General features: G+C 38.3%; 1 protein-coding gene across 7 annotated transcripts in view; it reads right to left on the bottom strand.

The window, feature by feature from the left end:
• The window catches only part of AhcyL1 (Adenosylhomocysteinase like 1), a 160882-nt gene that overhangs the window by 74088 nt on the left and 59738 nt on the right, over positions 1 to 27056 (bottom strand). For all 7 annotated transcript variants that reach the window (XM_089247696.1, XM_089247695.1, XM_089247700.1 and 4 more), the window contains exon 2: positions 13906 to 13993. In XM_089247696.1, the coding sequence (XP_089103822.1) occupies positions 13906 to 13993 (88 nt within the window). The remainder of the gene's footprint in view (positions 1 to 13905; positions 13994 to 27056) is intronic.

Here is a 27056-nt window from a genome sequence, read left to right as displayed (position 1 = left end):
AGGTTTCAGAATGAAATTTGCGCCCCCTCGGGTCCAGCGACCGGGGCACGAGACCCATCTGCTCCCTGCTCCCCCCTGATATCACCTTATTTCCAGGTCTGGCATTTAAAATAAATACTATATTTTTTTTATTAGAAAAATAAATCCGAAGAGACCGAAAACGTGCGGTCCGATGTACAGAAAAGAAGCCATTACCCGCGCCCGTCACGGCAAACCGTAAGAGAACAAAATAGAAAAAGAAAAATTCCCACGGGCCATAATTACGGTCCGGCTCTAGGGAGCAAAGAATAATAGAAAGAGTTGGAAGGAATAGGGATTGGGGGGCTCCGATCGAAGATATGCCATGATGGATATCAAATGAAATGCAGCTTTCATTCATTCATTGCCTCGTCACCGACGACGGAATGAGGAGAGAGAGAAAAAAATTCCATCCAATGACTGCACTCAAAAGAGAGTTAAATCTCGATCAATCGATGGAGCGCTCGCTCCACACAGAAAACGTCACGGATGTCATAATAGCTGCGGAGGATATATAACCACAAAAGACACCCGATTTCGACAGCTGCGGCGCGATACCTGACAAAATAGTATGAACGATCGCCGAAGTCGTGTTCTAAGCTGTTTTGTTGCACGTGTTCGACTCGAAGAGAGCTTGGAATTTAATGGCTTCAAATGATGATCACACACTAACTATCCGGTCTATAGACTAAGAATCTTCAATCTGTCGGTTGAGAGTACTAACGCTCTCAATTTTCCATACTAGCGGAGGCGACTAGAGAGAGGCGGACGGACTCATCGTTCTCCAAAATCTGCAGCGGCAAAAAGAATTTTTTTTTGTTTCAAAGTGACGTCTAATCGTTAAAACAAAGAGGATGATTGGGGAACAGCGATACGCTATGGCAGAGTTTCTCAAACTGGGCGTCGCCAACTTTTGTCAGGGGCGAGCTGGATATATTTATTTGTGTGCCTACGTACGCTTTGAAGCGGTTCTTTTATGTGGGGAAAATACCTATAAAACTATTCTGGGAACGAACCCGCAGATTAATCATGAAGCAGCCGCTGGTGACAAAAATTTGAGAAACACTTGGCTGCTACAGCGATAATACTGACGCTTCAAGATGGCGGATAAGTCATCCTGCGGCTTCTAGAAGCCCTAATACTCGCGAAGTATATTTTGATGCACATTCCAATAGCGAATTGCATTCGAGAATCAGCATTGTGTTGACTAAAATTTTAAAATGTGCAGAATTTTAAAAAAATCGGGGAAAAAATAATTCAGGATAGGCATAGACCAGCTGCAGCCAAAAATTTGCCACCGGGATTGTCTTATCATTTATCTCACGGTTCTAAGAATAGGATATAGTAGGGGGGAGGGGGGGGAGCCACTTCATAGCACTGTGTATGTAGATAGACACCAATATCAACATCTCAACGCGTCGCCTCCGACAAAGTTTGGGGACACCCCCGATCCAAGAGCCGCGACACACACTTTGAGAAATTCTGGCATAGGCCATGGACGTTCAAACCTTCTCTTCCCCCCCCCCCCGAGTTGAATGCACCGTTGTTGTTCAGTACACCACCCGTGTAACAACTCAAGTACACAGTCAAACAAAGACGAGTATGGTGTATTTCTTGAGGCTAATCAGAACGCAGTGGTTCGATTGGAGTGCCTATCAAGATCTGGGATAGCACTCTTGGGTGCTTCAGTGAACAGCCGATTCAAGACCCCCGGCACAGTTTACGACTTGAAAAAAAATTTCAAGAGCCCCACTAAAATGACTTACGTGACGAGTAGATGTGTGTCGCGGATCACTGAAGTGATCGTTAAATGAGCTGTGAGCCACTTTCTGGAACTGTGCTGCCGGTCACATAAGTGATCCGAGAATATGTCGTTTAATTCATTTTTACAAAATTAAGTTTGAGGCCACAGGCCACATCAGATGGGCCACATTTGGTCCGTGGACCATTGGTTGAGCAAATATGCTTTAGAAAATTTAGTTCGAAGTCACGGGCCCCATCAGAGGACTCCGAGAAGCACATTTGGCCAGCCTGCCATGGCTTGAGCACGTATGGTGTAAATGGAAAAAACATCCGCGAGAGCATATGCGTCGCCGCACAGAAGATGCTCTGACGAACGTTCAGACAATTATGATTTACTGAATTTGGAATCGTCTCGAATTCTCCCGCGAGATGGAGTTAACGATCAGCTTTAGAGCACTCTCCAAGTTTTCCAAAACCCTTTAAAGTGCACTCCATCTCTATCGCTTTAAATGGAGAAAAATTTTCAAGAGCAAGTGTTCAGCGTTGGAACGTCCTAAATGTGTTACTAAAGAACTGGGAAACTGATTGCATCAGCGAACTTGACGTGAATCTTTCTCGAATTACGTTCCTGGAAAATGGAATTTCTGAGAAGGAAATGGAAAAATGTCGCTATACATGTGGTATAAATGTCGCATTCATGTACTTTTCGTGTGAAATCATCCCATGCCACGAGATCAAAACGTGATTGTTCTGAGAAACAAAAATTTCTGGTAACTACTTAAGACGTGACGTCAGTGAACAATTTCCCTCAAAAGACTCGGAGCGTTTTATTTCTCAAGACAAGCTGTCGTAAATCGATAATTCCGATCATGTCAACCCCCCCCCCCACCCCCATGGAAGAGGCTGACAGAGATCAAGCACTGGCGGGAGAGCCTCAGGAAGAATCCTCCCATTTTTACTTTTTTTTACGCTGTAAGTTTACGGTAGGGCGTGGAAAATGCTGGCCTTGGGGCCCCAATAATTGATTCTGAATTCGGTTACGCTGGATCCGAATCTTTAATGGGCAACCGGAAAGATAGTGAAAATGGTTCTGATCAAACGAAGAATTGGTTGAGTGGTCCTCAAAGTGTGCTCCGCGGCTCCCAGGGAGCGTCGTCGAACTCTTTCGAAGATAATATTATGTGCCTGTTTAGTGATTGCAAGGAATCGAATGATCTTTACGGTTTATGCACGATGTTCTTATATGGCACCATAGCCGAGTGATCAACAGGACCAGGGGCCTACAAATTATTCAGTAAATGTAGTAAAACTAAAAATGTATAAGCGATGAGGTTGATCTACAGGACTATAGGTCACAGCCCTGAATTAATGAATCGGCAATTTCACTTCGAAAAACGAGAGAAAGATGGCAGCACCACTTGAAAACGAAACACGCATAACTCTGAAACATAAATAGGGATTTTTACGAGATGCACGTACGTTAGCGCAGTGTTTCTCAACCACCGAGACGCGAGTGATTCAACCGTTTCATTTTTACCCATTTATTTCCCATTTGTCTTGGGTATGACTGAACCCTCCACTCACAAAGAAATCAACCGGATTTCGTGGGCTTCCAAAAGTTGATTTAGAACCTTTCGGTGCCTTCCTTATTAAGACCCAAGCATACAGATATTGAAGAGGGGACCATAATATGTATTTACACCGGATCGCAAAATTCATATAAGCCCGGCCATGATTACCACAGAGAAAAGGACATATTCCTCAGTGAAACTCGCAACGAATTAGTACACGTTGGAATATGCGCACGTGTTGTGAACCTAACGTGAAGTTTGTTTCTGGGTAATGTTTGTTACAGAGTGCTGCCGTTTATTTTTCAAACTATGAGTAAAGTATAACGATATAGAAATCGAATCGTTGTAGGCCTGTTGTTTTCTGTGGCGAAACTTTTTAACGGGGGATCGGGTCGCATTTGCGACTCGAAGTTGGGAACCACAGAAAACCAACTCCAGCCGGTCACCACTGTGGCAAAGGCGGGTTTGGAAACCAGGACTCTTGCGATGCGAATCCGTCACTATGACCACTCAACCACAACAGCGGGGGGGAAAAAAACCAGTTAGTCCCTTGGTCTGGTGGCTTACTTACGAACACGGCCAGGCTCGGTCGCTTGCGCAATTTAAGCACACTGCCCCGGAGGGCGTGGCCGCGTCGGAAAAATTTTATTCATTCTCTAGATTCCATGGTCGCTGCCGCGGGCGGAGCCCACCGTGAGGATATGAGCCGGGTAACGGGTGTTGCCAAAATTTACACTTAATTCCCCTCCCTTCGGGGGTAACAGGCAGTAAATCGCTCCAAGCGATAGTCCTGGGTTGTTGTGGGCACTAGTAGCAGTAGAACGAAATCGTGTCTTTCGCCAGAATAAATCATTACAGTGGATCCAGCTAAAAAAGTTCCCACTTACAATGATTTATTTTCGTGGTCCTAACTCTTCCTAATACTCACCGAGATTTCCCGTTTAAAACGTTTTCCCACCTACAACGTTTGTCATGACGGTTTTTTGCAAAAAAAAACAAAAAAACAACCGTCATAAACAGACAGGCTCCACAGCACTTTATACATGCCCACATCGATACTGGAAATCACCAGAGAGAGTCTTATATAATCGAATTTTACTCTCTTGGATATTTTCCATTAGATTCGATACGTTCAGCGGACCGAGTAATAACCCGCAATCTCGCCTTAGTCATCGTTTGACAAATAATAACAAAAAAAAAAAAAAAGATGATATTATCGAAATGATTGAAAGTATTTGAAGACATCAAGGAGGAATCGGAATCGTTCGTCGGAAGTAATAAGTAAAGAAAACACGAGGAGATTTTTCGAAACACTTTCAGAAAAGATTGTTCAAGGTAAGTTAAAAAAGGAAAAAGGAGGTTTTAGTGGGAAAGAAAAAGCGATACGAGTAGCTTTCTTAGCGACGCCTCCGAAAACATCAAAACGTTATTTCGACGACGACAGATCGTTGGAAACAAAAATTCCAGAAACATAACAAGAAACCGAAGAGTAAGGATGAAATTGATTTGATATGTATCTACGGACAAAACTCTCTCCCCCTTCTTCCAACTTCCCACTAATAAGGAAGGAGCGATTGATCGGCAATGAAAGAGAGAAAGAGAGCGAAAAACAAAAATAAATTCCCACACTTCTTCTGGAAGAAATTTCAGCGATAACATACACTGAAGTGCCAGTAAAACTAGTACACCAACAGCCCACCCCCCAATATCGTGAAGGGTTTTCTCGAGAACTCAGTACAGGGCCGCCCTTACAAGACGCGGGGCCCAGTGCGGGCCAAAAAGGCGCCTTGATAATTTCGGGGCCCCTTATCCCTGAATTTTATATATTCGATGTGGGAGAGGGGACTCGAAAATTCAGAAAATGAAAAATCACGAAAATTCGGAATAGATGCAAGGATATAATTCGGGAATTGATAAAAATCAGAATAAATAAATGAAGAAAATTCCAAAAATTATGCGAGTTCAGAAAATTCCAGAATTATTTCTTTCTAGATGAAAATTCAGAATTCCAGAATTTATGAAAAGAATTATTAAGTGCGGGGACCGGTGCAACCGCAGCTGTCGCGCATTCCCGAAGGCGGCTCTGACTCAGAACTGCTGCAACTGGACGTGGCATGGACTCCACTAATGTGTATCCTGAAGGCAATCCATACCACGATTCTCTCAGGGCACAGTCCACAATCCCATAACACTGCTAGGTGATTTTGCACAGCACGTTGCAAGATATCCCATATGCGTTCAATAATATTCATGTCTGGGGAAATCTGTATATGTCTGAGGATCAGGAAATTTTTAAAAACCGCTAAAAAGGGTTAATTGATAATCATATATATTTCGTTGATTATTAATTTTTAATATTTGGTGATAGACGTGAGAGATGATTTTGAATGGCTCCGAGTTCAATTGAGTTTGACACCAGTTTTGGTCCTTCCCCCATACTAGTAATGAACAAATTACGGCTCGGTTAGAGGTTCTGCCACAGATTTCAAAATAATATTACAGAAATTCACAATCTCAGTGTTAAAAATATATATATATATTAAGGAGCTGTTCCTTTTTTTGCATATGGAAATTATAGTTGTAAGAATCTGATGGTCATGCTTTTACTTGTTCACATCATCGTCATCATCATTTTACGACCGCTTTTGGTCATAGTCATCTTTCACTTCGCGACATTTTAAATGGCAATTGCGATGCATCTCGCATTTTTAAATTCATCAAAGCTATTGGTTTTTACAATTACATATAGTTTACAATCCACGTCATTGTTTTACGTAGGCCAACTTTCTTGACATGACAAGCACAATGTCTCTTTTTTTATATTGTCATTGTTTTGGCGCAGTTTGACCAAATTTGCCCTTGCGCCAATATGTTCAAAATCCAATCTAATCTCAGAATCGGCCTCTCTTAAAAATAGTTTGCCACAGACCATACCTTCAATTATCGAATCCGTAATTTTTGGTTAGCCTCACCAGATATGTGTCGATACATACGTACTTTTGCCAATTACTTCAAGCTCACGCACTGATAAACTAATGAGGCTGAAGAGGAAAAAAGTAGATGCCACTACTACTACTACACTCGCTTGCTCCCAATTAAGAAAGAAAAGAGCTAATGAGGTTTTCACCAGCTGAAATTGGATGTGATAGTCCCATGATATAAGCCAGCCCTTAATAATAATAAAAAAAGAGGGAAGAAATCACGCGACACAAAAGGAGACCATCTTCTCGAAAGAGAAGAAATCGAAATGATTTTCCTCGAGCCGATTCACAAAAGGAGCATCCACGAGAGAAATCGTCGATCTCTGCATTTTATTTATTTTCCGCCCTTTGAAAAAGCATTTAATGGCAACGATGCGATAATTAAGATTATTTTAACTATCTGAATGAACTTGTTCATTTTTCTAAAAAGAGGGGGGGGGCGGTCAATTTTGGACATTTTTTTATTCTTATTTTGAATTAAATATTTCGGTTAAGAGTTTAGTTGTTGTGATGGAGTCATTACAGTATATTTATATATACAGGGTGCATTGCAAACAGGGAAGGGTATGCAATTTTAGTGGCGAACCGTTAATCCTAAAAAGTATGCTTTGAATTAGAAAAAGTTTCGAAATAACGTGTATGTAATATAGATAATGTCATTCATGTTTCGGGGGGGGGGGGGGTATATATATAGTTATGTATATAAAAAAAATTAAAATTTTTATTTTAATATATAGTCCCTGTGTACCCCAAAACCCAAGTTCCAAAAAAAAAGTCCACGTTCCAAAGTACAATATTCGAATTCGAAAAACGGAGGAAAGTTGGAAAAATGAAGCTCTAAATTCGGCAAAACCGTTTAAAGCTGTTTTTGTCCCAACTTTCTTCCATTTTTCGAATTTGAATATCTCAGTGAATATTGCACTTGAAGCATGGATTTTTTTTTCCCCATCAGAAGAGACGGCAACAATTTCTAATTGGGTTTTAAGGCACAGGGTGTCAGCATAAAAAGCTTTATTATTTTAATAATTATACACCCCTTGAAACATGAATGGCGTATGTACACGTTATTTTAGAAACTTTTCCTAATTGGCATTATACCTCTAGGATCAACTGTTCGCCAGTAAAATGCGATATTCCATCTCCATGTTTGCTATGCACCCTGTATGTACATATATGTATATATTTCACGATTGGCCAGATCATTTATTTTTACCATCACACTCAGAGAAACGGTACGCCTTTCTTGCAAAAATAATAATATATATACAATATATATATTTTTTTTAATTTTATTTATTTTTTTATTTTATTTATTTTTTTATTTTTTTTATTTATTTACTTTTTTTGCCATTTGGGGAACAATGATGTTGGCAACAAATTTCAAACAAAAACTGAGAAAACAATGAATGCCCAACGAAACGATTTGCTTTACACAACGCCGCCACATTACAAAACTGCTTTTGAAAACACTGCCAGCCAAACGAGGCTTTTGACAACGTTGATTGGGGGGATCACCGCAACAATGGCAACAAAACGATGTTTTAGACAATAATGCCAACAAAACGATGTTTTAGACAATAATGCCAACAAAACGATGTTTTAGACAATAATGCCAACAAAACGATGTTTTAGACAATAATGCCAACAAAACGATGTTTTAGACAATAATGCCAACAAAACGATGTTTTAGACAATAATGCCAACAAAACGATGTTTTAGACAATAATGCCAACGAAACGATGTTTTAGACAATAATGCCAACAAAACGATGTTTTAGACAATAATGCCAACAAAACGATGTTTTAAGACAACAATGCCATTGCAAACTATGCTTTTTTACAATGCCATTGCAAACTATGCTTTTTTACAATGCCATTGCAAACTACACTTTTTACAACAATGCAAGCGAAACTATGCTTTAGATAGAAACATGTTCGACAACAATACCATTGTAACAATGTTTTTTACAACAGCGCTCAAAGAAACTGTTTCCATCAACAATGCTCAATAAAAAAATGCTACAACAGCACTCAATGAAACAATGCTTTGTACAACAGTGCTCAATGAAACTGCTTTCTAAAACAGTACTCAAAGAAACTGCTTCCGTCAACAATGCTCGACGCAAAGATGCTTCTGACAGCAATACAATGATTCGGTGAACAATATTACAAACAACAATCGCCGTAGAATTTTTTTTATTCATCGATTTCCTCAAGGGCAAGACTGAATAGTTAATTGTACCGTTTCTCCTTGATGAAAAAATAGGGGAAAAATTCATTTCCAATTAAATTCGAACCGAAATAATATTTATTATACCTCCGGTAAGAGCAGTTAAGCTTCACATTTTTTTATAAATATAATTGTTGAAAAAAATGTCTTTTTTACAAAAAAAATCCAAAATAATATGGGGATTAATTGAATGAAATCTGAAATTCCAACACACTATAGACTGATTCAAGGCAAGCTCTGATTTAACGAAGTAAATGTACAGGCCACTCCAGGTATCGATCGATACCAGGTAGAAACTGCATAAATTACGGGAAGACGCCAAAATTAGCCAGCACAGCGAGAATGGAGTAAATCAATCGTGAATTATGGCTTTTAACTGAATGACATTTCAAGCTCGAATGTTAGGCGCAATTTGGCGAAGAAATAATTCAATTCAGTAACGCTTTCAACTTGTGCTGACCGCCAAAAATTAAGTGTAATGTGATTTTCAGTGTTTGCTAACTTGGTTATTTTCCAACTAGATATGGTATTTTTTTCGGCTCATCTAGTTGTTTTTCCAGTCTTCTGCAGAAAACATTTCCAGTGTACCAGTAGTTTATTATTAAATTACGTGAAAATACGAGAATTTCCCAGAAATTACGGGACGTACGGTCATCAGAATATTGACTAAATTTTATTCCAGTTGTTTTTGATGAAGAATCTAGTTGGGAAATTTTTTGACTGTTGGCAACACTGGCGATTTTCTAAACTTCCGGTTTCCGGGCACAAAAACCATCCTGCCACTTCGAACGATATAGTTCCACGAAATTCCAAAAATGCATTCATCCGAACATTGCGTCACGTCACTGCTGATTACAAAGGTAGGTGGCAGCACCAATTAAAAAAAACTGAAAACATGCCAAAAGTACTAAAACACCACGAAGTTTTCGGTTGCCAGAACCATGTGCAAATAATCACCGGATGCTATTCCGACGTTCGGGCTCAGGTCATACCTCCTGATATTGTACTGTACTTTGACGGACGTCGTGGATGACGTCACACTAGTCACAGAATAGATTCGTGCAAATGCTCTCTACTCCTGCGTGATCTACCAAGAGGTGCTCTATCGTTAGGAGGTGCTGAACTTAGCCGAAGTGACAGAAACTTTCATACACAAAACATCCAAACGTGACCATACTCCACTCATGTGAGAATCGGATCATCTTGACATTGGCCTTACATCCTGCACCAGGGTCTCCAAATTAGGATCACGGGCGAGGCTCCCTCCATAGGACAGCTTTTTCACGGTACCTTTGGTTAATTTTTTAGTGTAGAAAAATAAAAAATGATAATCTTAAAAAAGACCCCCGGGCTTGTCAGCCCTATTCTTGATGGTCTTCATATACATGGGACGCACCCCCACTACCTAACTGGACATGCATCTCGCACACATTACTCTGCGGCATTTCTAATGAAATGGTTACATGCAGGAACGCGCGAGCAAATGCGTGGCCTTAACAGTGTCAGTGTTTCTCAAAGTGGACGTCGCCAATCTTTGTCGGGGGCGTCGCGACGAGTTGTACTTTTATAAGTGGAAATATCTGCCAAACTATTCTGAGGAGCCGCATATGAAACATAAATTGGACTGGAGTCCGCCAGTTTTCAGTGCCTACAGGTTAATCCCGAAGAATGTGTACGAGGTGCATGTACGGTTAATTAGTGCCTATCTATAGGTTCTAAGAGTTGCGCTTGTTTCGTGTTCTCGTCTGGCACTGCCATCTGTCTTCCACATATAGCGACATGGGACGTACCCACATCCCCATAGATGAGATCTTTCTTGTCGAGGGTGTTTGACGTGCCGGGGTTCGGGGCCAGAGGAATTCTGGTGTATGGGATGCTTCATTATACCGAGCTCTGGTAGTACATTTTCGAGAGGACATGCTCAGAGCGCAGATACAAAAAAAACATTCGGGTTAGTGGAGAGGTTGCCAAACGTTTCGAATATACGGGATGAGACATTATCTTAACGCATGGGCACACCCAGGCACGGCCATCACCTCCTAGAGATACAGGTATACTCATATATATATATATATATATATATATATATATATATATATATATATATATATATATATATATATATATATATATATATATATATATTGTATCTAAGAGGTGATGGCACGGCCCGGAGCCTCAAGTTCAGAGGGGGCTCGTGAAAAGGGAGGATCTGGTCAAAATTTTCGAATGTGAGCACGTAAATTGGAAGGAGAAAAAATTTATAGTTGGGTGAGGACCTAAAAAAAAATCACTTTTTCCGGGGGGGGGGGGGTGATTCTCTTAAGACGGCCCTGCGGGAGGAGGAGGAATGTGAGGGCGGTAGATTGTTGGATTTTTATATTTGCATATCCCCTCATTTTTGGCGGAAATGGGCGAGCTTGATCCACCAAAGCCGCTTTCCCCCCCCCCCCCTTCCGAACCAGTTTGCAATCTCTATAGATGTCCAAATTGGTAAAGTTGTTCGGAATTTTTTTTTTTGACGACCTCCGACTTACACTAGGATCACATTTACGCCTCCGCCTATTTAATGATAACAATTTTTTTTTTTTAAAGTTGCCATCACGGCTTGCATTACAAATTATGTGCGGTAGATGGCAGCACCATGTGCAAAAATTGAATCTTAAAGGAGAGTGGTTTTAGAAACAGGGATAGCCCAAGTTTAACAGTTTGCTGCTGTTTGATAAAGTTGTTTCCAGACGTCCGAGTTTTTCCCAAAAATTCGAGTTTCCAGAAACCGAAGGCTGCATTTGCTCGTCATTTAAAAGTAACCTCTCTTAAAAGAAATTGAAAACATTAAATGAGTCACCGTTTTTGGCTGAAAAACATTGTTATTTTTTCTTGGTACAGTGGCTCCATCTTTTGTGAAAATACATAAGTGACGTTGCTAAGAGCGCATGCGTACTCATTTTCAAGTCTAAGAATCCGATAACCCTACGCCAGGGGTTCTCAACCGGTGCTCCGCAGAACACCAAGGGCTCCTTGTGCACCTCCCAGAGGTTCCGCGGTGACGACTCGAAGAAAATAATATAAATCAGTGAATTTTACAGATAAAAATAAAAGAGGCCTATGTACAAAAAAGAGGCTCCTTGAGTCGAACAGGGCTCCACCATAGAAATTATATACTGGATAGGGCTCCGCGAGTCAAAAAAGGTTGAGAACCGCTGCCCTAGGCAACTCGAATAGGGGTTCAAGTGTCTCCACCTGCTGTGCTCAGGACCAGGAAATTTCGTCTGCCCTGACTGTATGAGCGATAGAGTAACGAAATGATTGGGTGAGTGACTGTATTAGGTGGCCAAGTGAGCGTATTATTGACTGTACGAGTGACCAAGTGAGTGCGAGTGACTATATGGTTGAGTAAATAAACATACGAATGATCAAGTGAGAGTGACTGTATGAAGAGTACCGTGAGTTTCCGTTACTCACTCGACTCAATGGGTCACTCGTGCGATCAGGCGGGCGAAATTTCCGTAAACTGTTATGATGAGTCTTTACTAAAGCGTGATTCCTCATTTTGGAGTTACTGAATTATGGTACCCCTAAATAAGCAGACCTCCCCCTCCCCCAACAATCCGCAAGAAATAAAGGGTTAAATATTTATGCAAAACATAAGATGACATCGCATAGTTAAGAAACGGTCGCTCAAATAAAACGACTCGAAGAAATAGCCGCCCAGGGTTGATAGTTTTTTTGTTGTTTTTGCGGCAAACATCGGTTTTTATACGCGTAAACACAGGGTAGTGGGCAGCTTCCTCTGTCGGTGAAATTCAGAAAAAAAGAAAATGTCCGCGGAGGGTGGGTCGGGACGAAACTCTATTATCGCGTGATTTTGCGCCATAACGTATCACGTGGATTGGGCTGCTTGATGATTGTTTCGCAGAAATGTCTCCTGTCCCAGGAGGTTGCGCACATATGGTCGTCATTTTCGTATATGAAAGGAAATTTTTCATATTTTTTTTCTTCTTCTATGATAGAGGGGAATCGAAAAATATTCAGAAAATTAGAATCGGTGAAAAATAAGAATAAATGAAAGAAATACTTTCAGAATTAATGAAAATTCAGAATTGTGGAATTGAGAAAATTTCAGAATTAATGAAAATTCAGAATTGTGGAATTGAGAAAATTTCAGAATTGTGGAATTGAGAAAATTTCAGAATTGTGGAATTGAGAAAATTTCAGAATTAATGAAAATTCAGAATTGTAGAATTGAGAAAATTTCAGAATTAATGAAAATTCAGAATTGTAGAATTGAGAAAATTTCAGAATTAATGAAAATTCAGAATTGTAGAATTGAGAAAATTTCAGAATTAATGAAAATTCAGAATTGTGGAATTGAGAAAATTTCAGAATTAATGAAAATTCAGAATTGTAGAATTGAGAAAATTTCAGAATTAATGAAAATTCAGAATTGTAGAATTGAGAAAATTTCAGAATTAATGAAAATTCAGAATTGTAGAATTAATGAAAATTCAGAATTGTAGAATTGAGAAAATTTCAGAATTAATGAAAATTCAGAATTGTAGAATTGAGAAAATTTCAGAATTAATGAAAATTCAGAATTGTAAAATTGAGAAAATTTCAGAATTAATGAGAAGAAAAAAAAGTTTCAGAATTGATGTAAGTTCAGTATTATAAAGACGATGAAAATTCAGAATTTCAGAATCGGTTTAACAAATTCCAGACATGATGGAAATTCCGAATTTATGAAAGAAATAATTAAAGAATTCTAGATGAAAAAGGGAGGGGTTTACAGAATTGATAAAAATTCATTGAAAATTGTTTTTACCGTAAAACGCGGGGCCCGGTTCGATCGCACACCCCTTAAGGGCGGCCTCTGGTTGATCATTTGATGATATTTTTATAGCACCACGGTCATTGACAGCATAGCGGCACACGAGGACTAATTAGACGGCTCTGGATTATGAGCTCAATAGCACAGGTACTTGCCATTTTCACTTATGAAATATGGAAGGTAGATGGCGCACCCACACAACATAAAAATACAATTCTGACGAAACAAATACGACAGAATGTGCGCGAGGTGCATGATCGGTTAAGTAGTGTTTCTCAACCACCAGGCCCTAACATCATTCATACCGGGCAGCGAGTGATTAGCCGTTTCATTTTTTCTCATTAATTTTCCGTGGGTCGTGTGTCTGACCGGGCCTTCCACTCACAAAAATGAGTGAAACCGTGCCGCGGGCTCGCAAAGGTTATAAGAACCACTGTTCTTATCTAGAGGAGTCGCATAACTTCTGTCCCGAGTGACACATACTCAACACCTCATTTGCAAACCAAAAAAAAAAAATGCAAGTTGTACTCACCGGAGCTGTTGTTCGTATCCGTGGACGAAGCCGACATGGACCGGCTCCTGTGTCTGGTCCTGTTCCTCATCCCGGCCAGCTTGCTGTCCTGCAAAGAACACGGATTCAGTCCATTTTCTTTCAAAGACCTGTTTCGCTCCTTCATGCTTTTAGCGAATGGCACCGCCAGAAACATGAACGCTCAAAAAAACTATTAAATATAGGTATAATTTCACTTATAATTATTCCCGGATACTCCCAGCCGAAGACAATGCAAGTAAGTGCCGGCGGGTCTCAAATACAGGAAAAAAGAGGGATATTCTTTATTTCCTTGGTAGAGGATGCGTTTCACACACAGGGAGAGATCAGCGCTCTCTTTCTCTCTCTCCCACTAACATTGCCGTCACTACAAGGTGAGGATTTCAAAATACAAATATAGAATCAACCTTCGTGAGACGAAAAAGAGTGTCAGCGAACGGAACAACGCCGTGTATACAAAACAAAAAAACCCCCGCTTTTATTCCTTTTGTTCGTTTTTTGACTCAACAAAACAATCAAAAGTAAAAAAAAAATATGCAGGCAAGACCTTGGGCGGAAAAACCTCGAGATGAGTAGTATCAGCACCAGACCACCCCACGCCGGTGCCAGGCCTAAAAATGCTAGGTCGGTGGAAAAAAAAAAAAGAAGCCTCCAGAGAACCTACTTTTTTTTGAACTTTTCATCCTTCTGAAAAGTAAGACTTCTGAGAAACTTTCATGATGGCAACGCGATTGCCGTATTTATAGCAACACATAGTCGGCCCCGGTTAATAGGATAACGGATAAACGCATAACCCGCGGAAACGGATAAAATTTCCTTCGACACTACCATTGTCCCTACGGGAGAAATTATGAAGTCCCCCCTCACCCCAGCTTAACATAATTTCAACGACTTTCCTCCCACTTTCTCGAATATTACGCTTCACACGTCAACTGTTAATGTACAAACCACTATATATATAATATTCTTATTGCATGAAAATGTTTGGAATTAATGGGAAATATGTTACTAAGATATTGAAAAAAAAAAACATTCTACAATGTAGAATAGGTACTGGACTACAAGTTCTCTTCAATACGTACATTTAATTATTTTATTTTTGTTCTCTGTTGATCCAATAGAGGGCACTTAGGGATTGTTTTTTCTCCCAAAATACAAATACAACACCACAACAGGCAAAATGCCCAACGAGGTGGCTGAGAAAAGTAGGAACTTTTTACAATCACAGTCGGAATTCGGGAGATGTTAGAATTTTTCTGGAGTCCGGGAGCACCAATTTTCTAACCTCCCATAACATCTCTTACATACGTTGTTGGCATTTCCAAGTATAGGGCCGGGATTACAATATAAAAGTTTGATAAAAGATCTTTTACAAAGCTTGAAATACCAACCAATAAACCGAATATGTTTATTGGTTGCACTTTTCAAGTTTTATCAAAGAGCTTTTATAAAACTTTTATAGTGTAATCCCGGCCAAAAGGCTGTACTTTATGATTACCAGATGGCATCACAAGAGCGGGATGATTAGTTTTTTAAATATGTTAATTAATAAAATTCACATACACAGTTACATGTAACCTGTAAAAGTGTTTACTGAATTACACTTTTGTGTAATGAACACCCTACTTTTACGAAATGTTCCCGAAGGCCGGAATTACACTAAAATTTTGATAAAAGACCTTTCGGAAAACTGGAAAAATTCAACCAATAAGCGCATCGGTTACATTCGCGCAAATGCAACCGGTGATCTTATTGGTTGAATTTTTGACGGTACTTTCAAGTATGTAGGCCTACATATCAAGTTAATGAAAGTGTTGTGTAACAAATATATCACAGTTCTCCTTGGGTCGTCGTGACAAATGGTCGCATTTTTCGGAGCTCTTCAGCGTTAGTAGTATAACGAGAATCTACGGAGAAGCAGCGAATTGTCAGAATCTACGGAGAAGCAGCGAATCGTCAGATTCTACGGTGTTTGGGTGTTCTGCTTGGATCTCATGTGGATAATGTATCAGCTTGCTGTCAACGAAGATATCTTTTGATGGCGAAGCTTTCTCAACGGGAATCAGTGTGTTCAAGTGTCAGTGCTTCAGTACAGCCGTTTTGTGTTATCCCTGTGATTCCCCCAGTGTTTACGTCTGCCCCTTTTCCCTTGTGTTTTTCCTTTTCAGATTTCGTGTTGGATCTATCCAGGTGAGTTCTATTCTTGTAGTAAGTGCTCAATGGGTCTGATTTGTCCTTTTGCAAATGTGGGGAACATTCATGTTGTCAGAGAACTGTGCTCTCTGGCAGAGGATTTTCATGATTCTCCTAATAAGAAAGAGGAATTTGAAAGACTTGTATTTAATTGGTTGAAAATCAGTTATGAAGAGGGTAATTCCCTGAATATCAATGACGAATGTGCTATAGCACGCAAGCTTGAGGATGTATTTGCTGTATATGTTGTCTTGTTGGAATCCTCTCCTAATGAGGAGGAAATTCTGCATGAAAAAGTGTTAAAAATATCTCATGCTTTTTTTGAAGAGGTCAATGCAAGTACATGCATTCATAGTAGCAAGCTTAGATTTAAGTCGGTAATTCCGAAACTTAGTGAAACCCCCACCACTCCCTCCTGTGAAATGAGGGCAAGGCGTAAGAAAGATAGGGGTAAAAAGAAAAATGGGAAAAAGAGGAATACTGAGGAAGAAGTTTCCAAAAAGGGAGATAGTCCTGATATTTGTTTTGATCAGGGGGTTGATCAATATTCTGGGATTAGCCCCCCCAAGAGGGCAGGTAAGAGTAAGAAAAAGGTCTTACATAACAAAATAGAGTACGACTCGGTTACTTCGTCGTGTTCTAGTAGTGATACATGCGACACCTGTTCATCGGGTTCTACAGACAGTAGTTCATCTACTGTGTCATCAGATTCACCCCCGCCTGAGAGCTCAAGCTTGCTAATGGGCCAAATTGACTCTAGCGAATATACACTTCCTATATTAGATATACAGAATAGTACACTAAATTTTTCAATGAATGACAATATAGATATGTCAACTGATAATATATCTAATAATAATTCGGTGTTGCCTCCCTCTAAATTGTTACTGGAGAATACTCCAGATGTTTCAGAGGATAATGATGTTGGTCATGTGTTAGCTGAACAATCGGACAGTGGAAATGACTCACATAGCACTCCTGTACAAAAGAAATTAGACGAAAAAACAATTAACGATGAAAGATCAGATGGTAATGACAGATGTGATGAAATTGCTGATAGCAATGATGGATTTTCGGTTATTCTTAGTAAAAAAATGAAAAAATCAAATGATAACACACTGCACAATACACAACACTTACAGAACTCTCAAGTTAGGACTCCCAGTCCAAATTCAGACACTGATGGTTGTAATGATGATAATGAAGGCTTCATTACGGTAACAAAAAACAGGAAAAAGAGTAACATTCCCCCAATAATACTCTCTGATTGGGGAAACAACTGGTTACAGGATTTCAGTGAAATTAAAGCAAAATGTGAATTTCCTCCTCAACAGAAGCCAACAGGTGACAAAATGACCTTTCAGGTTTTCTCGGAGAAAGATCACCGTACTGTCACAAAAATTTTTGATGAAAAAAAATATAAATATCATACTTATCAAACTAAAGGTAATCGAACCATCAAATTTGTAATAAGGGGTCTGCCTGCGAATATTAAACCTCAGGAGATATCAGATGATCTGTCTAAACAGGGGTATTCCACTGTGAAGGTAGTTAATATGAAGAATTATTCGTCTGGTAGAGTACTACCGTTATTCTTAGTAGAGGTGACGATTGAAAATAAGAAGTTTGCAAATGTAAAAAACATAGGTGATATCCCGATCAGTATCGAACGGTATAGGGGTAACCAGGTGCCTCTCCAATGTAGGAACTGTATGCTGATGGGGCATAGTTCATATTTTTGCAAAAATCTGCCTGTATGTTCGTTCTGTTCAGGTAATCATGAGACTAGAAGTTGTGCTGTTAAAGGTGATAAGAAATATCTGAAGTGTTTTTTCTGTGGAGGAAGTCATACGGCTAGATTTTCAGGTTGCAGTGCTAGACCTGGAGTTACAAATAGGAACACACGTACTTTTTTGCCCTTAATACCAGCTGGTATTAAAACACCTATTCTTGATGAATTCCCAACCTTAGTTGGACAAGATGAAGACAATTTCAATATAGAAACAAATTCACTTTTTGTAAGATCTAAACAGGGACTGGATACAATCCAAATTAGTTTTCCTCCGTCTACACAAGTGAGTACAGTAGAGGAAAAACTGGAATTACTACGTAAACAGGAGGAGTTACACAGTGTTTTACATGAGGGCCCTCACCCTCTAGGTATTGGGAAAACACACAGATCTATAGACGAATGGAAGGAGGAGTTGCAAAAAATCTTACATCGTGATGTAATGCATGACATCATTACACACACCGAGGAACTTGACATGAGTGGTGTCGAAGAGGTAGTGGAAGGAAGTGTGCATAGTTCTGAGGAGAGTGTGAGAGTGCAGAATGAAAATAATCAAAAAACTGTTAACATTGGTGATCAGGCTGTAGAAGACAAGACTCAAAATACTGGTAATGCAGGTATTATGATAATAGATAAATTTGTGAATATACTTGAGTCAGCTAAAATTGACTCTGGGAAGACAAAACTGATTATTACAACTCTGATTCAAATTCTCGAACAGCCTAACAATAGCTCAATTAATTAATGCCCCCCCCCAGGCCATTAACCCTAATGGCCTGGAATGCAAATAGCTTAAGAGGAAGTACAAAAGAAATTTTCAAACAAACTCTTTTCGATCATCAAATTGATATTGCATTGATAAATGAGACATGGTTATTGCCTAGTAATAAATACGAAATTAATGGATACCAATGTATAAGAAGGGATAGACTTCATAATAGGGGGGGAGGAGTCGCCTTGTTTATAAGGAACAATATCCCTTTTCAGCAATATGTTCTCTCTGACTCTTCCAATATTGAAGCGGTAGCTGCTACCATATATGTAAACAGAGTGGCCATGAGATTCTGTGCAATTTACAAGCCCCTGAATAACAACTTAGATATGGATCTCTTAAAAGAGATTTTTAACACTACATTACCTGTCTTAGCCATTGGAGATTGGAATTGTAAATCCTCTCTTTTCCACTCCAGAACAACAAACAGACAGGGTAGAATATTGAGGAAATTTTGCTTGGATAATTTTTTGGAGGTAATATCTTCACCGGAGCCTACACATCACCCCCCTCAAAATATTGGGTTACCGGATGTTATAGATTTTGGAATTGCAAAGAACTTTTTACACAATATTCATATGCATGTCAAACCTTTGCTTTCATCACCACATAATCCACTTTTCCTCACAATAGATTTTTTGATTCCAAGGAAAAAGTTAATCTGGAATCAAATTGACTGGGCACAGTACACTAATAAATTAGAGGAATTACCAGTCATTGAACTTAACGATCCAGGTGCTTTGGAAATTGACCAAGCAGTTGATCATGTTACTACTATAATTAACAATACAATAAAAGAAGTAACAACTGTTAAGCGAAGTTCAAAAAACAATTATGGATTACCAAAAGAAATTCTTGAAAAAATCCAACACAAAAATAAAGTTAGGAAAAAATGGCAAACATACAGGGGCAATTTGGATAAAATTATCCTAAATAGATTGCAGAAAGAAATCAAAAAAGAGGTTGCAAATTATGTCAATGAAAGGTTTTCAGACTTCATTGGTAATGCAACAGCAGAGAATGGAGGTCTCTGGAAAGCTTGGAGAATCTGTAAGCCTAAAAATACAAGACTCAATAAAATTCAGACAACAGCTGGGAATCTGGTTTTTACTGATCAAGAGATAGCTGACACTTTTGCAGAAGTGTATGAAAATCAGTTTTCCAGGAATCCCAATCAACCAATTAGCACTTACCAAAGACTGAGACACAGGGTGGCCTCTTATTTATATAATGCTGCGAATTCACCGCAAAGGCACATGGAACTAACCTCAAATAATGAAATCCGTGACATTATCAAACATCTGGATATTAAAAAAGCAGCTGGTATGGATGGAATTAGCAATAAAGCTTTAAAATGTTTACCAGACAATACTGTTGAATCGATCAGAAATATATTTAATTCTGCTATACAAAACAATTATTTTCCTTCCCCCTGGAAGAAATCACTAATCAGAGCAATACACAAACCTAGTACAGACCCTATATTTGCAGGAAATTATAGACCAATTAGTCTTCTTAGTAATCTTGGCAAAATATTTGAAAGAATTGTGGCACCCAGACTAATACAGTATATTGACACAAACAACGTCATAAGACCTGAGCAACATGGGTTCAGGTCCCAACATTCTTGCGTTACACAGCTTCTAAGAGTGTCAGAATTTATCACGGATGCATTTAATAATTTTGACCATGTTGCCTCTGCGTTCCTTGATATTTCAAAAGCCTTCGATCGTTGCGATCATGTCACACTACTTGCTAAGCTAATTGATCTTGACTTCCCATCATATTTTATAATCTTTTTCTATAATTACCTTTTGGGTAGAACTTTTCAGGTTAAGATACAAGATTCTTTATCAGCTGTCAAAACCATTCGGGCCTCTGTACCACAGGGTAGTGTGTTGGGGCCGCAATTGTTCCTCTTATACATCAATGATATACCAGCCCCGCAAAATGGAACAATAGCGTTATTTGCGGATGACTGTGCGGTGTTGTGCAGTAGTAGATGTGCATCACAAGCTGTAGAGAACTTACAGGATACTCTGGATCGCATCGAATACTGGTGTGATAAATCTGCTATTAAATTGAATTCTGCCAAGTGCAAATTCATGTGGTTTACTCGACGACGTAAACTTCCCAGACAGCAAATTCAAATTGGTGACCAGTTTTTAAGACCAGTGAACCAAGTGAAATATCTTGGCTGTACATTAAACAAAAATCTTTCATTCTCTACACATATTGAAATTGTCAAAAATAAGACTAACAGAGTAATGGGCATGTTAAACAAAATCACGTTTCCACAAGCCAAATTGACATTGCATAACAAAATCATCCTCTTTAAATCAATACTCAGACCTACCCTTCTTTATGCGTCTCCTGCTTGGGCCCATGCTTGCAAGATGAATATTAAAAACTTACAAACTGTGCAAAATAAAATCCTTAGAAGATTCACTAATGCCCCATGGTTCATCAGAGGTATTAATATTAGAAAAGACTTGGATATTCCACATATATTTGACTATATACAAAATCTAAACAAAGATCAGTTTGACAGAATGAGAGTGTCTACGTACCAACACCTTGCAGACATAGTGGACTATGATGTACAAGTCATAGGGAAATATAGGAGACCACAGCAGATATTCCATTTAAATTGGAACACTCTATAGCTGCTGCTTGTATATATGAAAATGTTGGCAACTTATGTATATATAGCGGTAGTTAAAATTTTCTCTTGTATTTATTATAAATATTGAATTTTGTGGTTGTATATAATCCTTAAATTACTGAGCACTTACTGAATAGAACTCTTATGTTTGTATATATCTCACTGTATACTTTTGTTCTCGAACATTTGGAATAGCAGTGGTATTTTTTGAATGTGCCCATCTGAATTTTTGATTAATAAACCCTCATGAAGTCCTAAATGATGATGGCGAAATACTGACTTACAGTCAGTTATTCATTTGGACTGCCATTAGCTGAAAGGTACCATAATATGTTTGTTTATGGATAATTGCATCTTCAAAAACGTATGTGAGGTTTTTGCGCTGCGTCCCCCATGCAGTGTTTTTCCCCTCTTTTCCCCCTGTATAGAACGGATGGTTATGAGTGAAGCTTTCTTTGGTGTTCTTGGTGATTCTACATAGGACTGTTGGTTGTGGTGGCTAAGAAAAAAAAAAAAAAAAAAAAAAAAAAAAAAAAAAAAAAAAAAAAAAAAAAAAAAAAAAAAAAAAAAATCTCTCTGGCTTAAATTTGTATAGTCGGACCATGATGACCTGATACTGTTTTCTCTTTTCCCCTCTTCTTCCCTTAAGCTTTTCACATTCTTTTTGCTCTTCATAGGCCTTCCTGGCCAGTTTGTATGCTGACAGTCGTCCATATAGGATGGGAATCAGCTAAAAGTTCTATTCTGGTCTGGTCTGGTCTGGTCTGGTGTGTAACAAATATTTTTGGAAAAAAAATTCGGTTAATTAGAACTAAAATGGCCAAACAAAAAATTTTACATAGTAATTATTTCATTTTTTCATAATGTGGTAAATAAAGAATTAAAATATCTTGAGTGTAACTCAACTTGTCTCCATTTAATCCGAATAAATATTGGTCCAGCCAAACTGTTTGATCGGGACTGACTGGCATAAGATTCCCTGCGCTGGGGAGAAGGGTGTCCACCTCCCGCTCTCTCCCACCAATACAATTTTTCCACTAAGCAGAAAGGGCGATCGCCCCCCCCCCCCGTATCCGCCTATGCTACCCGGATTCTGGTGCGGAATCGGCGTGATTTCCACTTAGGGAAGATGACAGGAACGTATCCTGTTCGTTAGTTGGGAAGTGACTCGGCACTACACCATAAATTCAATAATGGCAGCGAACGTTTTCAGGAGAATCGAATCAGAGCCATCAATCGAATCACACATCTGCAACGAAGTGCTTCATTTGCATAAAATCAGAGACTCAATGGGAGATCCTTGGTGCATATGAATGGCTATTTTTAACATTTTCTCACAAAGCCGGCTAACGAATCCCTGCGCTGTATCGAGCTGAAAAGATGGCTTTCATATGGGTTCATTTGATCTTCGATGGGAGAAATTACCCCCTGAAATTATAAGGCGATATAGAATCTAAAATTTTTCTTTCCTCTGAACATTGGATATTTTGGAGCTCTCTTATCCGAAATGAAGCAGGAGGAAGGGGTGAACAATTTAAAAGCTACGAAAGGGTTACAGTAACCAGGGTACTTGAAGATAATAAATGGAAACTTTGCAGAAATTTACAGGTTCTATTTGTAAAATTTTACAGAAATGTACAGGTTCTATTTGTAAAAATTTACATAAATACAGCAAAATCGCTTGCTAAATTGCTTATCTCTTCCGTCACTAACCTCGCAGGCAGACCTGCGAGAATGAAATGAAAATTCTGAAATTTACCATTTTCACGTCAATGTGTGAAGTGTCCAATTTGATTTAGCATGTATCAATTCGTCCACACTGTAAACAAGGTAGCTGAACAATTCTGAAGATTGAACAAAAAAACCAAAACGAACGACGAAGTCATCATTCGCAGCTTCGTGTGCAACAAAAAAAGGAGGCCAATCGCTCAACTGAACAGGCGGTTGTAATTTCCGTACAATTTTGCTGCAGTTATACCAAATCGGTAAGTTTATACACTAAATATTGCCCCAAAAGTCTGTCCTTTTTTTAGAATTTAAATATTTTCTCGAATTTTTATAAAAAATATTGAACGAATAGCTCTGAAATTTCGGTCACCTATACCCTATATCAGAGGTCTTCAACCTTTCTTCAAGCGCGAGCACTGCCTGTACCCGTCATCAAAAGAAGAGCGCGCCCTCACGGCAAGTTTAACATACCAATGCATGAAATCAGGACAATTTCAGTCCTTGAATGCAATTTTTACGAGATGCTTCAATTGGAACGATGATCAAGTGCCCACGAGCATCGAGCACTTTAGGAAGCACCGTGGCGCTCGCGAGCAACGGGTTGAAGATACCTGCCCCATATTAGTACTCACCATTTCCAATTAAACTTCAGTCTCGAGTCCATTTAGGGGACCGACAAAAACTAAATAAGAAAAAAAATGTTTTATCAGACCCTTAACTTAAAAAAAATATTGTACTAACTTTGTGCAATATTTCTAGGCATATTTCTTTCATGAGAACAGTCCGTATATTCACGAAAATGTTTTCTATAAAAATTTCAATTTTCATTGCATGATTTTTGCTTATAACATGCCGAGTTTTCAACACATTTTTACGAAATGCATAGAAAACATGACGCTATGCATAAGACATGCTGTGCAAAAAATTAAAAATGTGACGAATCATTATTCAATGAGATTTGAGTATTTTCAGTAAATGGTAATTAATAGAGCCTGCGCAAGAAATATAAATTTTATTTTTCATAATTTGATTGCCAGAAATATAGTGCAACTTATATAAAAATTCCAGCGGAATGTCAAAAAAAATCAAAAAGATATACGCGATATTGTAACCTGTAATTTCGAAACTTGCTGAAAGTAGCTGAATAATAAGGGATTTTAATAAGTTGATTATTTCGAGAATATGTCCACAACATCATGCGAATGAAGAAGACGCGTTGTCTGATGCTATGTAAGAGAAATGTTTTAGCATAACACGCCTGTACGACGTCAAAATGAACAAACTGAAGTCAATAATGAAATAAAAAAATCGAAATACGATTTTTTGTAGAAAATCCGTTATCATTCAGTTACTTTCAGCAGCAAGTTTCCGAAAAATTACTGCTCACTCTCTCACCGATATCTTTCTGAATTCTCATGCCGTTCAACGGGAATTTTCATATAAGTTGCACTACATTTCTGGCAAATGAAAAATGAAATTTATTCCTTCCGCATGCGCTATTAATAACCATTCACAGAAATACTCATATTTCATTGAATAATAATTTGTCCCATTTTAAATTTCTACACAGTACGTCTGATGCATAGCGTCATGTTTTACGTAAATTTCGTAAAAATTAGTTGAAAACTCGGCATGTTAAAAGCAAAAATCTTGCGATGAAAATTAAAATTTTCATAGAAAACACTTATATCTTCGTGAATATACTTATATTAAAATATAATAATTCAAACAACAAAACATACACATTAGCCCCTTTTACAGGCTCGTTGTAATTTTATTTTCGGTTGTAGCCGTTTTAACCATTAGTGCCTTCTCTGCGACAGGCGATGCACCACGGAGAAAAAAGCCTCAAGCTAATAATAATAAATATTTATCTTCGTGAATATACGGACTATTCTCACGAAAAAATGCCTAGTAATGGAATATTTTTTTAAAGCTAAGGGTCTGATATACACAGGGTTGATCAAAATATTTCTTTTCTAATTTAATTTTTTGGCGGTCCTCTAAAAGCACTCGTAACTAAAATTTAACTGGAAATGGTGACTATTATTATATACTGTATACCGTCCTGTATACAGGGCGATTCAGAAAAGGCGGGAAAAACTTTAAGAGGTGGTGGTACACACAAAAACAAATAAAAATAAAATAAAAAATAATTATAATATATTCAAATATAAATATATATATATATATTTATTTATTTATATTTATTTATTTATTTATTTTGTGTGTGACTTATATACCACCTCTTAAAGTTTTTCCCATCTTTCCTGAAACACCCTGTATATGATCGAAATTTCCGAGCGATTCGTTCAGTATTTTTATAGAAATTCGAAAAAAAATGTCTATAAACTCTAAAAAGGACACAAACGTTTGGCAATATAGCGTATATGGCATTTATTCTATGTCAACATGCCCTTTAGCTAAGATGGCTATGACTGCTTTTAGTTGTCATGGGGACACGGGATCAGCTAATCGCTGTTCTATGCACCCCCTACCCCATCAACCTCAAAATCCGGGATGTTGATAGTACTACATCTGAACAGCTTGCCTGGAGCAACGGAACGGAAAAGTTACCTCCCGATGTAAAGTTACAGCACTATAATTTTCAAAATTTATTTCTTTTATATCTTAGAACGATGATAATCTCGTAAATTGGCATGACTATGTTTCATTGGAGTGGCATATGCCGAAATTTCTCGCATGTGTAATGTGTAAAACCCGTAAGTTCAGGCAAAAGCCATAAATGCCTTCCCCCCACCCCACCTTAAATTCCTAACCCGATAATGTTATTTGGTTTATTCGTGAATTTTAGAGGCCGCATTCTGCAAAACTTGAATGCTTTAGCATTGAGAACTTCAAAAGAAAAAAATCTGTTTTTAAATTTTAAATGAGTATTGAGGGACTCGGTCGATTGCCCTAATGGAGGGGTTTGAATTTCAAACGTGTTCCCGCAACAAGTCGATTGCACCCAGTCCAATTTTCCTCATTGTAGGTGAGATGAAATGGAAAGTGGGGGGGTGGGGGTGTTGAAACTTCTGAAAGTGCAAAGTGTTAGGCAACCAGAAATCCAGATGTGTTGATTCACTTGCCTGAAGGAAAAAAAACCGTTTTTACTAGCGTTCTCTGGTGTTGACTTAAAACATTAATTTCCGAATATTATAGGAAAATGTTCGTCTCCTCTTTTAGAAAAAACTTATGTTCCAGGTTATTACTTTGATAACATTTATTACAGTCGCACTCAATGATAGAGAAATTTGATGCAGTAGAATATCGGTTAATATAATTTTTAATTTTTATTTTGTCAGCGGACAAATTCTGTTTCGATTTTGTGCGCGGCTGAATAAATGTTGTGTTTTTTAGCGTCATCTATCTTTAACTTTCAATATTACTTTCTAGTTTTACACGATTTAGATTTTGGTCACATTTTTTCAGATTCAATCTTTTTTTTTTTATACGAAAAATCAATTTCTAAAATAATTTATTATTTGGAAAAGCTGTGCCCACTTATAAAATAATCGGATACAGTGAAATATCGGTAAATACGATATTTCTTCAGCTTTAATGAGCTTGAACAATTCAAGAAACATTAATTTCATTTAAAATATTTTACATTTTCACGCTAATTATTATAATCTGTCAGTTAATGCAGTCAATTTTTGGTAAGTTTTCGGACCCTTAATACCGTAGCTTTTAGTTACCTTCTCTTTTTCCCCCTTATTTATAAATGCCTTTTTTAAGCATTTTTAGAGCCTTTTTGCCAGCCTATTTTGACCGTTTCTAGTACCGAAACTTCCGGGCTCTAGTAATGTGTTTAGCATCGAGATCCCTTGACAGACATCTCTATTACATAGCGTTGTTAAGCTCATGAGAAACACCAAATGAATCGATTCCATGTAAATATTGAATTACTAGTGGTTTTTTTCTGTGAAAACAAAGCGGCCAGTGTCTGCCAATAACATGTCTCGCACCCATCATCGGAA

The sequence above is a fragment of the Pholcus phalangioides genome, unplaced genomic scaffold (assembly GCF_987345545.1).
Source record: "Pholcus phalangioides strain wild (caught in Gottingen) unplaced genomic scaffold, Ppha-v1.0 ptg000018l_1, whole genome shotgun sequence".
In the NCBI taxonomy this organism is placed as follows: domain Eukaryota; kingdom Metazoa; phylum Arthropoda; class Arachnida; order Araneae; family Pholcidae; genus Pholcus; species Pholcus phalangioides.
This window is presented reverse-complemented; position numbering and strand designations above follow the sequence as displayed.